Source organism: Dermacentor silvarum, chromosome 7, assembly GCF_013339745.2.
Source record: "Dermacentor silvarum isolate Dsil-2018 chromosome 7, BIME_Dsil_1.4, whole genome shotgun sequence".
Lineage (NCBI taxonomy): Eukaryota > Metazoa > Arthropoda > Arachnida > Ixodida > Ixodidae > Dermacentor > Dermacentor silvarum.
The window spans coordinates 129,664,126-129,676,292 of NC_051160.1; the positions used below are offsets into that span (position 1 = coordinate 129,664,126).

At 49.4% G+C, this 12,167-nt stretch overlaps 3 protein-coding genes across 4 annotated transcripts in view; 2 read left to right on the forward strand and 1 right to left on the reverse strand.

Moving 5' to 3' along the window:
* The window catches only part of LOC119458432 (sorting nexin-6), a 160,894-nt gene that overhangs the window by 64,502 nt on the left and 84,225 nt on the right, over positions 1-12,167 (forward strand). The window lies entirely within an intron of this gene.
* Positions 1-12,167, reverse strand: part of LOC119458434 (ADP-ribosylation factor-like protein 2) — a 139,045-nt gene that overhangs the window by 16,190 nt on the left and 110,688 nt on the right. The gene's annotated exons all lie outside the window — the stretch shown is intronic.
* Positions 193-12,167, forward strand: part of LOC119458437 (general transcription and DNA repair factor IIH helicase subunit XPD-like) — a 185,702-nt gene continuing 173,727 nt past the window's right edge. Inside the window, exons 1-3 of one of the 2 annotated variants that reach the window (XM_037720273.2) lie at positions 193-377; positions 889-988; positions 3,358-3,435. In XM_037720273.2, the coding sequence (XP_037576201.1) occupies positions 373-377; positions 889-988; positions 3,358-3,435 (183 nt within the window). In that variant the 5' untranslated portion in view covers positions 193-372. The remainder of the gene's footprint in view (positions 378-888; positions 989-3,357; positions 3,436-12,167) is intronic. The other variant, XM_049671203.1, reaches the window with a different exon arrangement.

The window sequence follows — 12,167 nt, forward strand, 5'->3', positions numbered from 1 at the left end:
TTTGTCTAATAAACAAGTACAAAAACTTAATTAAAATTGTATGAATAAGGCATTAGCTATAAATAAAATTTTAAATTTGTAAAACATTGTTGTCGCACATGTTACTTGACTTGGCTTGTCATTGTTGGCGTCACAGCAAAAATGATGCAAACATGTATGAGCGCGCTGTGTGCTTTGAGCGCGGTGCTAGCGGTACGCACACACGCACGCACTACGCAAGTGTGTGGCGTGCTGTGTATGCCGGTGCAGCGTAGCCTCAACTTTTCTTTGCAATGACTACTGTGGCTTTCTCTGGTTGACACCATACGATCCTACTCGACGACGTGCTGAACGTGACCGGAGCCCTGCGCCGACAGTTGCACAAGTTTCAGGATGAAGTAGGCGAAATATCTCGTGCGATCTTCCTCCGCTGTCGAACCGCGCGGCATTTGACGTGCGGCCTCTTCGGTTGCGTAGTCTTGCTTCGTGTTGTGGCTTTGACCGTTGCCTAGTTGAAGTGTTGTTCCCGGTGACCGTCGCCTAATCTTTGCGTCCAGCTTCGGGAACGGGCGACGGAGAGCTCGCTCCGACTCGATGCAATACGCCAATTGCAGGCGACTTCTTCGGTCTGCCGCTGTGCGACGCACTATAGCGACTTGATGAGATGCGCCCTTTCAGATGCGCATAAAGCATTGTGCGAATTGCAATTCATTTGCTTTGTACACTCTTAGTCGAGCTTCAGTCATTGCACGTCGAGCGCTGATAGACGGTCGTTTTCGGATGCCTGCTCGTTCGACGTGTTCACTGTAGATTGATCCCAATGAGGATCGAAACCGCATTTGTGACAAGGGCGTTTGCTGTGTCCGTAGTAACGTGAATAATGAGCAGCGTGTGATCTGTTCCTGCTAGGATCGACGTTGATGGCCTGCCGGTGTTTTTCCCCTACGACTACATCTACCCCGAGCAGTATGCCTACATGGTACAACTCAAGCAGTGCCTCGACGCCAAGGTTAGTGCCAGCCTTCGTTGAGCAACAGTTCAGCAGTGTCATGCTGGCCTTGTGAGACTCTCAAGGTTCAAATTACTAAAGCGTCAAGGATCTTTATGTTAGCAGTGCGACAGTGTACATGGAAAGTAAGTGACAGTAAAGAGCGCAAGGTTTAGGATTCAAGCTTCTCAAGGGCTTTCAGCTTCATGCGTAGATACTGCTTACATGCAGCTCAAATGTTGGTGAGAGTATCGTTTAGAAACCGTGCAAGTTTGCTTACCATATTCATAAGTATTGTAGGCTCCCTGTAGCTAAAGACATGCTGACATGGCATTTCAGACTCGTCATTTTTTGTTTATATGAAGGCCCAGACCCTCTAAACCATGGAACTAGTATTGGAAAATGCCAGAGTGCCCTCAATAACTTGTGGCAATACTTGCTTTTATGAACCAGTCTTGGTTTTAGTACCCAGAAGATGTTGCGTCATGATATATAGGCTGAGTTCGTGCGATCGCTGCAGCTGCCACATGTGAGTGCAGCCAGGGGAAACTAGTGCAGCAGTTTTAATGCATAGCATTATAAGGCTAGTTGGTTGAAAAAAATTGTGTGTGAAGCCAGAAAACATCTTTCCCAATAAAGGGTGAGAATGCGCAGTTTAAGTCCATTGTGTGCATGGTTGATAGCTGCCATCTGGAGTACGATGACAAATGACCCCTTGTCTGTGATAACATAGGTGCACTGGGGCAAAAAATTCTATGAGCCCGTCTGCTTTTGCCGTTCCCCACATGTTATACGTAGCAAAAAGGCGTTGAACCTAGGCTAAAAATGCCTAAGCCTATACGAAAAGAGGGATGAAAAGCACTATGGGACGCCCTAGTGAACACCCCATCAGTAAGGATAGACGGTGACTAAAGCAGACCCAAAGCGGGAGGATCTGCCACTCATGCATTAATTACGCATGCATGCGCAGCCATCCTCCCTCCGCTGCCCATGACTGCATTAATGCATTGGTTATGCCGCACTGGGCATTGCACGAACAAATCAAGCGGAGCCTCCCATAACGGGAACTGTCCAAGATATGCATAGCATTATATGGTGGTCGGCGTTGTGCGGAATGTATATATATATGTTTCGCAGTGTAAATATGGGCATCTCTCTGCTCGCATGCCTCACACATATATAAATAACGCCCCCCATACTACATCAGCATAACCCCCACACACATCATTACCACGCATACCACATTCCACACTACACCGATTTCCATATAATGTTACACATATCTTGGACAGTTTCCATTCAGGGAGGCTCCACTTAATTTTGTTAACGTTTTTTTTTTTATGAGCAATAGCATTACACTTAGCCTCATTGCTACACGATGTCAGCAAATTTCGCTCTGTGTAATGGTGTCATGATAATGTCAATGGCACCAGGTGGGGCATTTCGAGACTTATCACATTTAAATATCTTGTATAAGGGTTTCCCAACCGCCATACTTGCCAGGTGGCATTCTTTCATGTGTGGTAGGGTTTCTACAAATTGAAATAAATGTTTTGGTTTTTCTTTTTGACCCTTGAAAAGTTGTTTGAGCTCTATTAGTAGGTTAGCCTTCCACATTAGCCAAAAAGCTACTCTTGCCATTAGAAGTTGCTTGGTAAGCAAAAAAAAAAAAAAAAAAACCAGAAACAACGAACTGGTGGCGATGCTGCCTTCAAGATCCCGTGTCAGCTTACCGTGATGTCATGAACTTTGACGATGCCTGCTCAGGCCTAGTGAACTTTTTTATCGGCAAAGATAGACTGCATTGTATTCTAAGAGAGCCCAAAACTGAACGTACCAAGTTTCAAAAGTTTAAATGGCCAAATTGCACTAAAATACTTTTCAGCACAAATTTCAAAAGATTTAACTTTGACCTTAATTTTCTGTTTCAATAATCCACCAATTGCTGTGAAATAATGGAAATAGAGTTTTTAAAAAAATTACGTTATCAATCCTAAGGGCTATTGTGGCTAGCACGAGGTGTGGATGTTATGTATTTAGTTTTTTTTGCACACGCACTACTATATATGTAGCCGCATGGACAAAAGTAAAAGTCAGTTGATAGTACAGCGACGTCCTTGTCTCTCCCTGAGTCCCTTGTTCATCTGTTTAAGTTCGTCTCGGCTATGAACCAACTAGCTCAGTTAAATAAAACTATTCCATCTTCGGTGTTCCTCTTTAGTGTCACTTCAATATTGCGCGCGAGAGCAGTTTTTAAGCACAGTTGCATATTGATACCGAAGCAGCTACTGCATGCTTGTGTGTTCAAGAACACCTTACTTCCTCATGCTAAGTGATGGTGAAATGCATGTGAGGACCTGTTGTGCAGTAAGTCACTGTGTGTTTTGCAGGGCCATGGGGTGTTGGAGATGCCATCGGGCACGGGAAAAACGGTCACCCTGCTTGCCCTCATCCTTGCCTACCAGAAGGTCAGTATTGGAGATGGCGCCTTTTGTGTTCACGCGTGGGACAGGCTCGAGCACTCGTGGAACAAGCACGGCTGCGACCCGCTAACAAGCAAGAACCTCGAGTTTGTGCCAGCAGTATGTGGCATCTGTATCTCACAATCAGTGACGTTGAGGTACAGGTGGCATACACTGCCATATTTAGAGATGTCATATCTTTAAAGGTCCTTCGTTTTCAGGTTTTATATTTTTAAAATTGGGTGCTATTTTTAAAGTGGGGAAATACGGGGAGAAATCGGGGGTTTTGTTCTGCAGCTGTCCAGTGCTCGAGTTTTTTCTAGTAATTTTTACAAACAGTTAACACAAGCAATACTGTCCCTTTGGACACAAACGTTCTATTTAAGCCAAATAACTAGCAGGAACATGTAATGACAAAAAAGAGCTGCTCACAAATCATGTGACGAACTCATCTCTACAAATCCTCGTTGTCAGACATTAATAATAATTCAAAAAAGACCACGTCAACAGAGGTGAGTTTGGTAAGACATTTTTAACTTGTTCTGTGGACTTTTCTTAATTAACCAAGGAAAAAGTACAAAATGTTGTGCTCATGGGGCGTGTTTCGCAGATGTGATGCTTTTTCTTATCTTACATGCTATTGTCGGCATACATGATGATATGCATTGGGAGCATTTCTGTGTCCATCCTAGTGTGCTGGGGGGGTACCTGCCATGCCTTTCATCCTGTGTTACTGGTTCCCAGTATATGCTCCTGCAGTACAATAGTGAAATACCAACCAGACAAATTAACCATCCTTCTCTGAGCATAATGTAGTTGGGTAAGCATCCTCTCAATGTCATAGCTACTGTTCGTAATGCACAGCAAAATTAAGCCTGCGTTAATTACTTCCCAGTGCATTACCGCTGTTTGCATGCAAGTGACGTTCGGGAATTGCGACGCAATGCGCCATTGTTGTATTCATCTAAACGCGGCTACTGAAAAAGCAACAAGCTCTTGTTCACTCAAGGCCTGCAGACGCTGAATATGTTATGTTTATATGTGCACATTTTCGCTTGAATGTCAAGTGGAAATGGGGTATAAGGCATATTCACATATTATTACTTTTAATAATATTGTTGCAGGAAGAAAGCAGGCCCACGAGTGTAGAAGGATGTATATTTACAAGCGAAGAAATATGGCGTTCAGGCAACGGCCAGAAACTTCGTCTTCCTCTCGTTCGCGTCACGCTTCTTCTTTCCCTTCACCGTAACATCACCCTGCCGGTGGGGTTAGCTCCGTCCCGGTGCAGGTTATGGAGCGTCGCTTAATGGGGAGACATAGGGCTTGAGCCTGGCGACGTGAACAACATCGCTGGTGACGTTGGGAGACACTGAAGGCTGACCGACTGGGGCGATCTCGTATGTCACGTCGGACAGTTGTCGTAAGATCTGGTATGGACCAGAATAACGGGAAAGGAGTTTTTCCGACAAGCCGACTCGACGTGAAGGCGTCCAGAGAAGGACAAGGGAACCAGGGGAAAAATGGTGGTCTCGGTGCCGAAGGTCGTAGCGTCGTTTTTGAGAAGCTTGCGAGACTGTGAGGCGATGACGGGCGACCTCTCGGGCCTGGGCGGCTAAGGCAACAGCATCGCGAGCGTAACCAGTGCTGGGTGATTGTACTGCGGAAGGTAGCAACGTGTCGAAGGGCAAGGTGGGGTCGCGGCCATACAAAAGGTAAAATGGGGAGAATCCGGCAGTATCGTGACGGGACGAGTTGTATGCGAAAGTGATGTACGGTAAAGCGACGTCCCAGTCGCGGTGATCGTCGGAAACAGTACAGGGCCAGCATTTCCGTTAGTGTGCGGTTGAGTCGTTCGGTGAGGCCGTTCGTTTGAGGGTGGTATGCGGTAGCGAGCTGGTGTTCTGTAGAACAGGAGCGGAGCACATCATCGACGACCTTCGAGAGAAAGTAGCGGCCACGATCCGTGAGTAACTGGCGAGGGGCGCCGTGGTGCAGGATGACGTCGTATAGTAGGAAGTCGGCGACATCTGTAGCGCAGCTGGTTGGCATCGCTCGTGTAATGGCATATCTCGTGGCATAATCTGTTGCTACAGCAATCCATTTGTTTCCTTTCATAGAAATAGGAAAGGGGCCAAGGAGGTCGAGGCCCACACGGAAGAAGAGCTCTGTAGGGATATTAATTGGTTGAAGCAAACCAGCAGGAGGCATAGCAGGCGTCTTGCTGGCGCTGACACAGGTCGCAAGAAGTGACATAACGGCGCACAGAGCGATAAATGCCGGGCCAGAAGAAGCGGCGCCGCAGGCGGTCGTAAGTACGAGTGATGCCCAGATGTCCAGCAGTAGGAGCGTCGTGAAGTTGCTGGAGCACGGCCAGTCGAAGGTGCTTTGGAACGACTAGGAGCAGCTCCGGGCCATCAGGACGAACACTACGACGGTATAAAGTTCCATCGCGCAAGGTGAACATCCGCAGAGACGGGTCATTAGGCGAGGAGCTTAGGCGTTCCATAAGTGTTCGAAGAACAGGATCTTGGCGTTGCTCGTCGCCAATATGGAGAAAGCCGGAGAGAGACAGAATACTGATGTCCGAGTCTGCATCGGTATCGTCCGGTTGATCCACGGGATTGCGGGACAGGCAGTCAGCGTCTTTATGCAGGCGCCCTGACTTATACGTAATAGAAAATGTATATTCTTGTAGACGCAATGCCCAACGTGCAAGTCGTCCAGTTGGGTCCTTCAAAGAGGAGAGCCAGCAGAGAGCGTGATGATCGGTTACGACTGCAGAAGCTCCGACCGAAAAGGTACGGCCGAAATTTCGCGACCGCCCATACGAGCGCGAGGCATTCCCTCTCAGTGATGGAGTAATTTTGCTCGGGCGTGGAAAGAAGGCGGCTGGCGTAAGCGATGACACGGTCGTGGCCCTGTTGACGTTGAGCGAGGACAGCGCCGATGCCATAACCACTCGCGTCAGTTCGTACTTCAGTAGGCGCAGAAGGGTCAAAGTGTGACAGAATCGGGGAGGTTGTAAGCCGCTCGATCAGGGTAGAGAAGGCTTGCTCCTGCAGTGGTCCCCAAGAGAAAGAGGCATCTTTCTTAAGAAGGTCAGTGAGAGGGCGAGCGATGTCGGCAAATTGTTTCACAAATCGCCGGAAATAAGAGCATAAGCCCAGAAAACTACGGACATCGTTTGTTGAACAAGGTACAGGAAAATTGCGCACAGCGTGGACTTTCTGTGGATCAGGCTGGATTCCGGCGGCGTTTACGAGATGGCCGAGCATGGTAATTTCACGGCGACCGAAATGGCACTTGGAGGAGTTTAGCTGAAGGCCAGCCCTGCGAAACACGGAGAGTATGGTCGTGAGGCGTCTCAGGTGGCTCTCAAAGGTCGACGAAAACACAATCACATCGTCGAGGTAACAGAGGCATGTAGACCACTTCAAGCCGCGCAGCAGAGAGTCCATCATGCGCTCGAATGTAGCTGGCGCATTGCATAATCCAAAGGGCATGACTTTAAATTGGTACAGACCGTCCGGTGTGACGAAGGCGGTTTTCTTGCGGTCCATCTCGTCGACGCTAATCTGCCAATAGCCGGAGCGGAGGTCAATTGATGAAAAGTATTGGGATCCGTGAAGGCAGTCAAGAGCGTCGTCAATGCGAGGCAGGGGATAAACATCCTTCTTTGTTATCTTGTTGAGGTGACGGTAGTCAACGCAGAAGCGCCACGAGTTGTCTTTTTTCTTTACTAAGACAACCGGTGATGCCCACGGGCTACTGGAAGGTTCAATGATGTCCTTGTCCATCATCTTGTCGACCTCTTTCTGGATTATGGCCCTTTCTGTTGCGGAGACACGATATGGCCGCCTATGAATGGGGCTGGCGTCACCGGTGTTGATGCGATGCGTGACAACAGATGTGTGACCAAGTGGACGGTCGTCCAAATCAAAGATATCCCGATAAGATGACAGGAGGTGACGAGAGCAGCGCTCATAACTGAAAGCTGCGCTCCTGTGTCAACGAGAGATGTGACAGGAACACCATCAACTTCAATGTCCAGTAGGTTTCCACGTGTAGGCAGGGTCAACAGAGGATTTGTGGGCCGGGTCGGAGTTGCAGCTTCACCTCCGGGAGCTGCACCGCCTAGTTTCCCGAAGGGAAGCGACCGGTTGCAGATGGGGACGAAGAGCGGTGAACGAGAGGAGAACGGGACCGACGGCCTTGCGGAGACGGGGAGCGGCTGGATCTTGGTGGAGCACTGTCGGCGTTGATGTTCCGAGGCGGCGGGTAGGGCGAGAAAGTGCGATTGTCTTGGACTTGGCGGTAGTGACTCGGAGACGACCACCGAGGAGATGACGACCAGCGATTACGGCAATGACGGGCGATGTGTCCAATACCGGAACAATTAAAACAGATGGCTCTGTCATCCGGTGTGCGCCAGTCAGCGGGGTTGCGGCGGAGTGGTGGGAAGCTTTGCGTCTGGGAGCGAGCGGCCGGAGAAATCTGGTAGGTGTTCGTATGGCGGACCGAGCAGAGAGATGGAATGCCCAAACTCGCTATTTCTTCCCGAACGACCGCTTGTATAAGCGAGATAGCGGGCACACTTTCCCGACAGTCGGAACGAATTGGAGCCGGAGCCATGGCCTCAAGCTCGCGGCGAACGATACGCGTTAGATCTTCTGATCCTGTCGGCTGAACGAACCGCGGCGGGTCTGCGCACGAAGATGTCGCGGCGGTATTGGGCAGCCTGTCGAAATGTTGAGGGACGCGGCGGCCTTTCGCCTGTTCGAAGCGCCGGCACTCCTTTATAATTGCATCCACAGTGGCACAATCCTTACACATCAGGAGATTGAAGGCGTCGTCTGCAATACCTTTTAGTATGTGACCAATCTTGTCCGCCTCGGTCATGGTGTTATCAGCCTTGCGGCAGAGAGCCAGCACATCCTGTATGTACACGACATAGGATTCTGTGGACGTCTGAGCGCGGCATGCAAGTTCTTTTTTTGCTGCCAACTGACGACCGACAGGTCTGCCAAACAGGTCACGCATTTTTTCTTTGCAGACATCCCAGCTTGTTAGGTCAGCTTCATGCGTATCGTACCATTGCTTCGCAGTTCCTTTCAGATAAAACATGAGGTTTGCTAGCATCATTGTTGGACCCCACCTGTTGTTGTCGCACACTCGTTCGTACATCGCAAGCCAGTCCTCGACGTCGGTGTTGTCCGTGCCACAAAATGTCCCGGGTCCCGCAGATGAGTGAGGATGACCGTTGGCGTGGACGGCTGAGGCGTTGTCGGTTGTGTCGGTTGATCTGCCATTGTGGCGGCAGGTAGATGACGTCCACTGCGAAGTTCCGTGATTGTACCCAGCACCTCCACCAAAATGTTGCAGGAAGAAAGCAGGCCCACGAGTGTAGAAGGATGTATATTTACAAGCGAAGAAATATGGCGTTCAGGCAACGGCCAGAAACTTCGTCTTCCTCTCGTTCGCGTCACGCTTCTTCTTTCCCTTCACCGTAACAATATTATATATTGTTACGGAGCAGAGAGGCATAGTGTGACTGTGAACAAGGACAATGATTTGGCGAAGAGAGTGTGCAGCTGCTTTGGGCAACCATCTTGGGTATCCAGCATTGCTGCAATTTGTAAATACGTGTAAATACACCTTCGCTTGACTAGTTCTCCCCGTGGCAATATCTTGACCACTCACTCAGAAAAGGTGGTCAGCGTTCATTAGTTGTGTAACACCTGGATTTATAATTATCCTTTACGAAAGGGCAGACTTTGGGGATAAATTGGGTTTAACCTGATTTTCATAAATTTTGGGGGGGTGCAAAAATTGGCATTTATTGGGTTTTACTCGAAAACGAAGGACCCTGCATATATTTCTGACACATTGCTTTGACCCTCTGTGGTGGCCCAATCGCTGTGGCACTGCATTGCACGTTCAATCCTGACCACGGCGACTGCATTAAGATGGTGGCGAAAGAAAAAAAAAAACATTTGTGTACTAAGATTTAGGTCCACAACCCCAGGTAGCCAAATGAAACCCTCTGCAGCATGCCTCATAATCAGATCATGGTTTTGGTACATGAAATTCCCAGAATTAAATTACTGTATTAATTCGATTCTAACGCGCCCTCGATTGTAACGCGCACCAGTTTTCCGTGCCCCCCCCCCCGAAAAAGAAAGTCCTTTACAGGGGGTACCACGGAAATACCCAACTTTCTCTCATTTGGAAAAACCAAGATTTACTCCTGGCGCACTGAAGTTGCGATGAATAAAACAAGTCGCAGTTTCGCCTGAAAGGCGCAGCATCGTTTGCGACAGCAAATTAGTAGACCACTATACGAAGTAAGGATAGTAGTTTTATCGGCGGTATAAACTTGCAAACATTCGTTTACTAAATAAATTAACAAGCACGGTGTCACCCGTGAACAAGTAAATACAGTAAAAGCTCGATGATACGATCACGGCTAATACGAATTTCCGGATGATACGAATTTTTCTGTGGTTCCGGCCGAGCCCCATTACTTTGCAACGTGCTAGAGAACGGTTGTTACGAATCGATTTTCAGCCTGCGTCGGTTGATACGAATAAACGCTGCCCCACCGACGGCCGCGAAAGAGAACAGCGCGCAGTCACGCGCTTTCTCTCCTTCTCTTTTGGTGCGGAGGCGCGGCGCCGGACAGCGCGGACTCCGCGACTGGGCGCGAAGAGTTTGAAGCGGTGGCGCTTCAAGAAATAAATGCTTTTTACGTACATGTGCCTGAGTGAGTTCACCTCTGACTCTTTAATTTAGCTACAGTCGAATCTCGTTAATTCGAACACGCTTATTTCGAACTTTCCGCGTACCCACAATGCTCTTAGCAGCGTGCCAAATAACGCGGCGGCGCCTCCGACCGGCATTGCTCCGAGACCGCCATAAAGCAAAAGCTCAGGAGAGACCCCTCAATGCCGCGCGCGAAGGAACGGGGAAAAAAAAAAAAAAGAACCCGCTGCGGAAATTTCCCCCTCTCTCAAATTGCAAGGTCGCCGTTTCTGCATCGCCCCGGAACAAGCGTGTACGTGCCGACTAGAGTGTTCTAGACAATCGTATTATAGCACACACTAGTGCCGAAGTCTCAGCCACGCGAATAAAATGGCAGTGAACCCTTCTCCTCTATTTTCTAGTCACATGTTGACCTTGCACGCTGCGGCAGCAGCGCAGAGGGAAGCAGCGGCGGAGGCACAGTCGGGCGAACGAAACTGCCACGCCCGCAAACGCTCGCTTCCCGATAATGGCAGAAAACGAAACTTCAGGGGGCGGCTAAAATAAGCTGGCGCCAGCACGGCGGCGGGCGCGCACGGAGATGTGCGCACGGAGTCGAAGGTGAGAGAGCTACGAGGGAGTTGACAGGGAGGGCGAGGGGAGCCACCGAAGCGGCGGAGTTGACTCGTCCGCTTCCCTGCCGCCCTCCTCCCTCACCTTCGACAGTCTCCGCGCGCACCCGTGTGCCGGCGCCGCCCGCTCGCTCCCTGAAGCTTCGTTTTCTGTCGTTATCGGGAAGCGACCGTTAGCCGGCGTGGGCAGTTTCGTGGCCCGCGCTTGCTATGCGCTTGCGCGCCGCGATATTTCACGACTCGCACCGTTCGTGCATCGTGCTATGGTGCACGAATACTTCAAAAATACGTCCTTTTAATTCGAACAAATTTTCGGGCCCCTTCGAGTTCGAATTATCGAGATGTGACAGTAGTTTTAATTGTTTCGATGATACGAATTTCGGCTAATACAAATATTTTTCGTGACCCCGTGAGATTCGTATCATCGAGCTTTTACTGTATAAACACTTATCGCTTGTTGACCGCTGAAACTCACTGTCAAAACGCTGGTGAGACGAAGCGCGGCGAGCGAATTGATCTTCGTGCTAGCATGTCTCTCGTTTCAATGCGACCCGGCGAAAACACAGCGCGCGGTAGACTCCTCACATCGCATTTAGCTTTCAAGATAGGGCTGAGACGATCATATCGCTGAAGTGGATCGGTGCAAAATACGTGCCGCTTCGGTGCACTGAAACCCTTCCGCGTTGCTTTGCTGGCGAAAATCCTCTCCTTCTGTTTGTGCCAGTCCCGTGCGGACGCAAGTTTCGGATTCTCCGAACGCCCGTGATGAGGCCCGATTTCCGTCCTGTCTCCACACACATCATCACTTTCCTTTTAAATGCGGCATCATGATGAACTCGGCACTTTATGGTGATATAACAGACGCAGAAAATGGGGAGACAGACGGTAGACCATGGAGGCAGGAAACCCAGGAGAGGCCCCGGCCAGCACGGACGTATTGGAGGAAGAAGTGGTGGAGGTCACATGCTGTTTTTGACAAAGGAGCACTGGGACGGGTACCCCAAACGTAAACATTGCCTTAGCAACCGCGCTCCTGAAACTCTCACTGCTGCTCTCGGCCTCTGAAAAGTGAGATAAGATTTTTTCCGTCGGTGTCTTTCTTGCAGCACATTTTGTTCACGAGAAAAACTGACTTTGGGGTGTGGTGTTTAAGCTTCAAAGTTGTGTTTTGGGTCTGTGAGTGTGAGTGTCAACCAGCAACAGATACACTCAAGCAATCATAGTGCGGGTCTTCGTCGTCGTCTTCAACGTGCCACGGAAAAACACAGTAGCACGTCTGCTTCACTAAAACTGCTACAGAAGTTTCCTAGGCTTTCTTCTGACACGCGTCGGCAGCACAAACGTCTGGCGGCTCGTAACAAT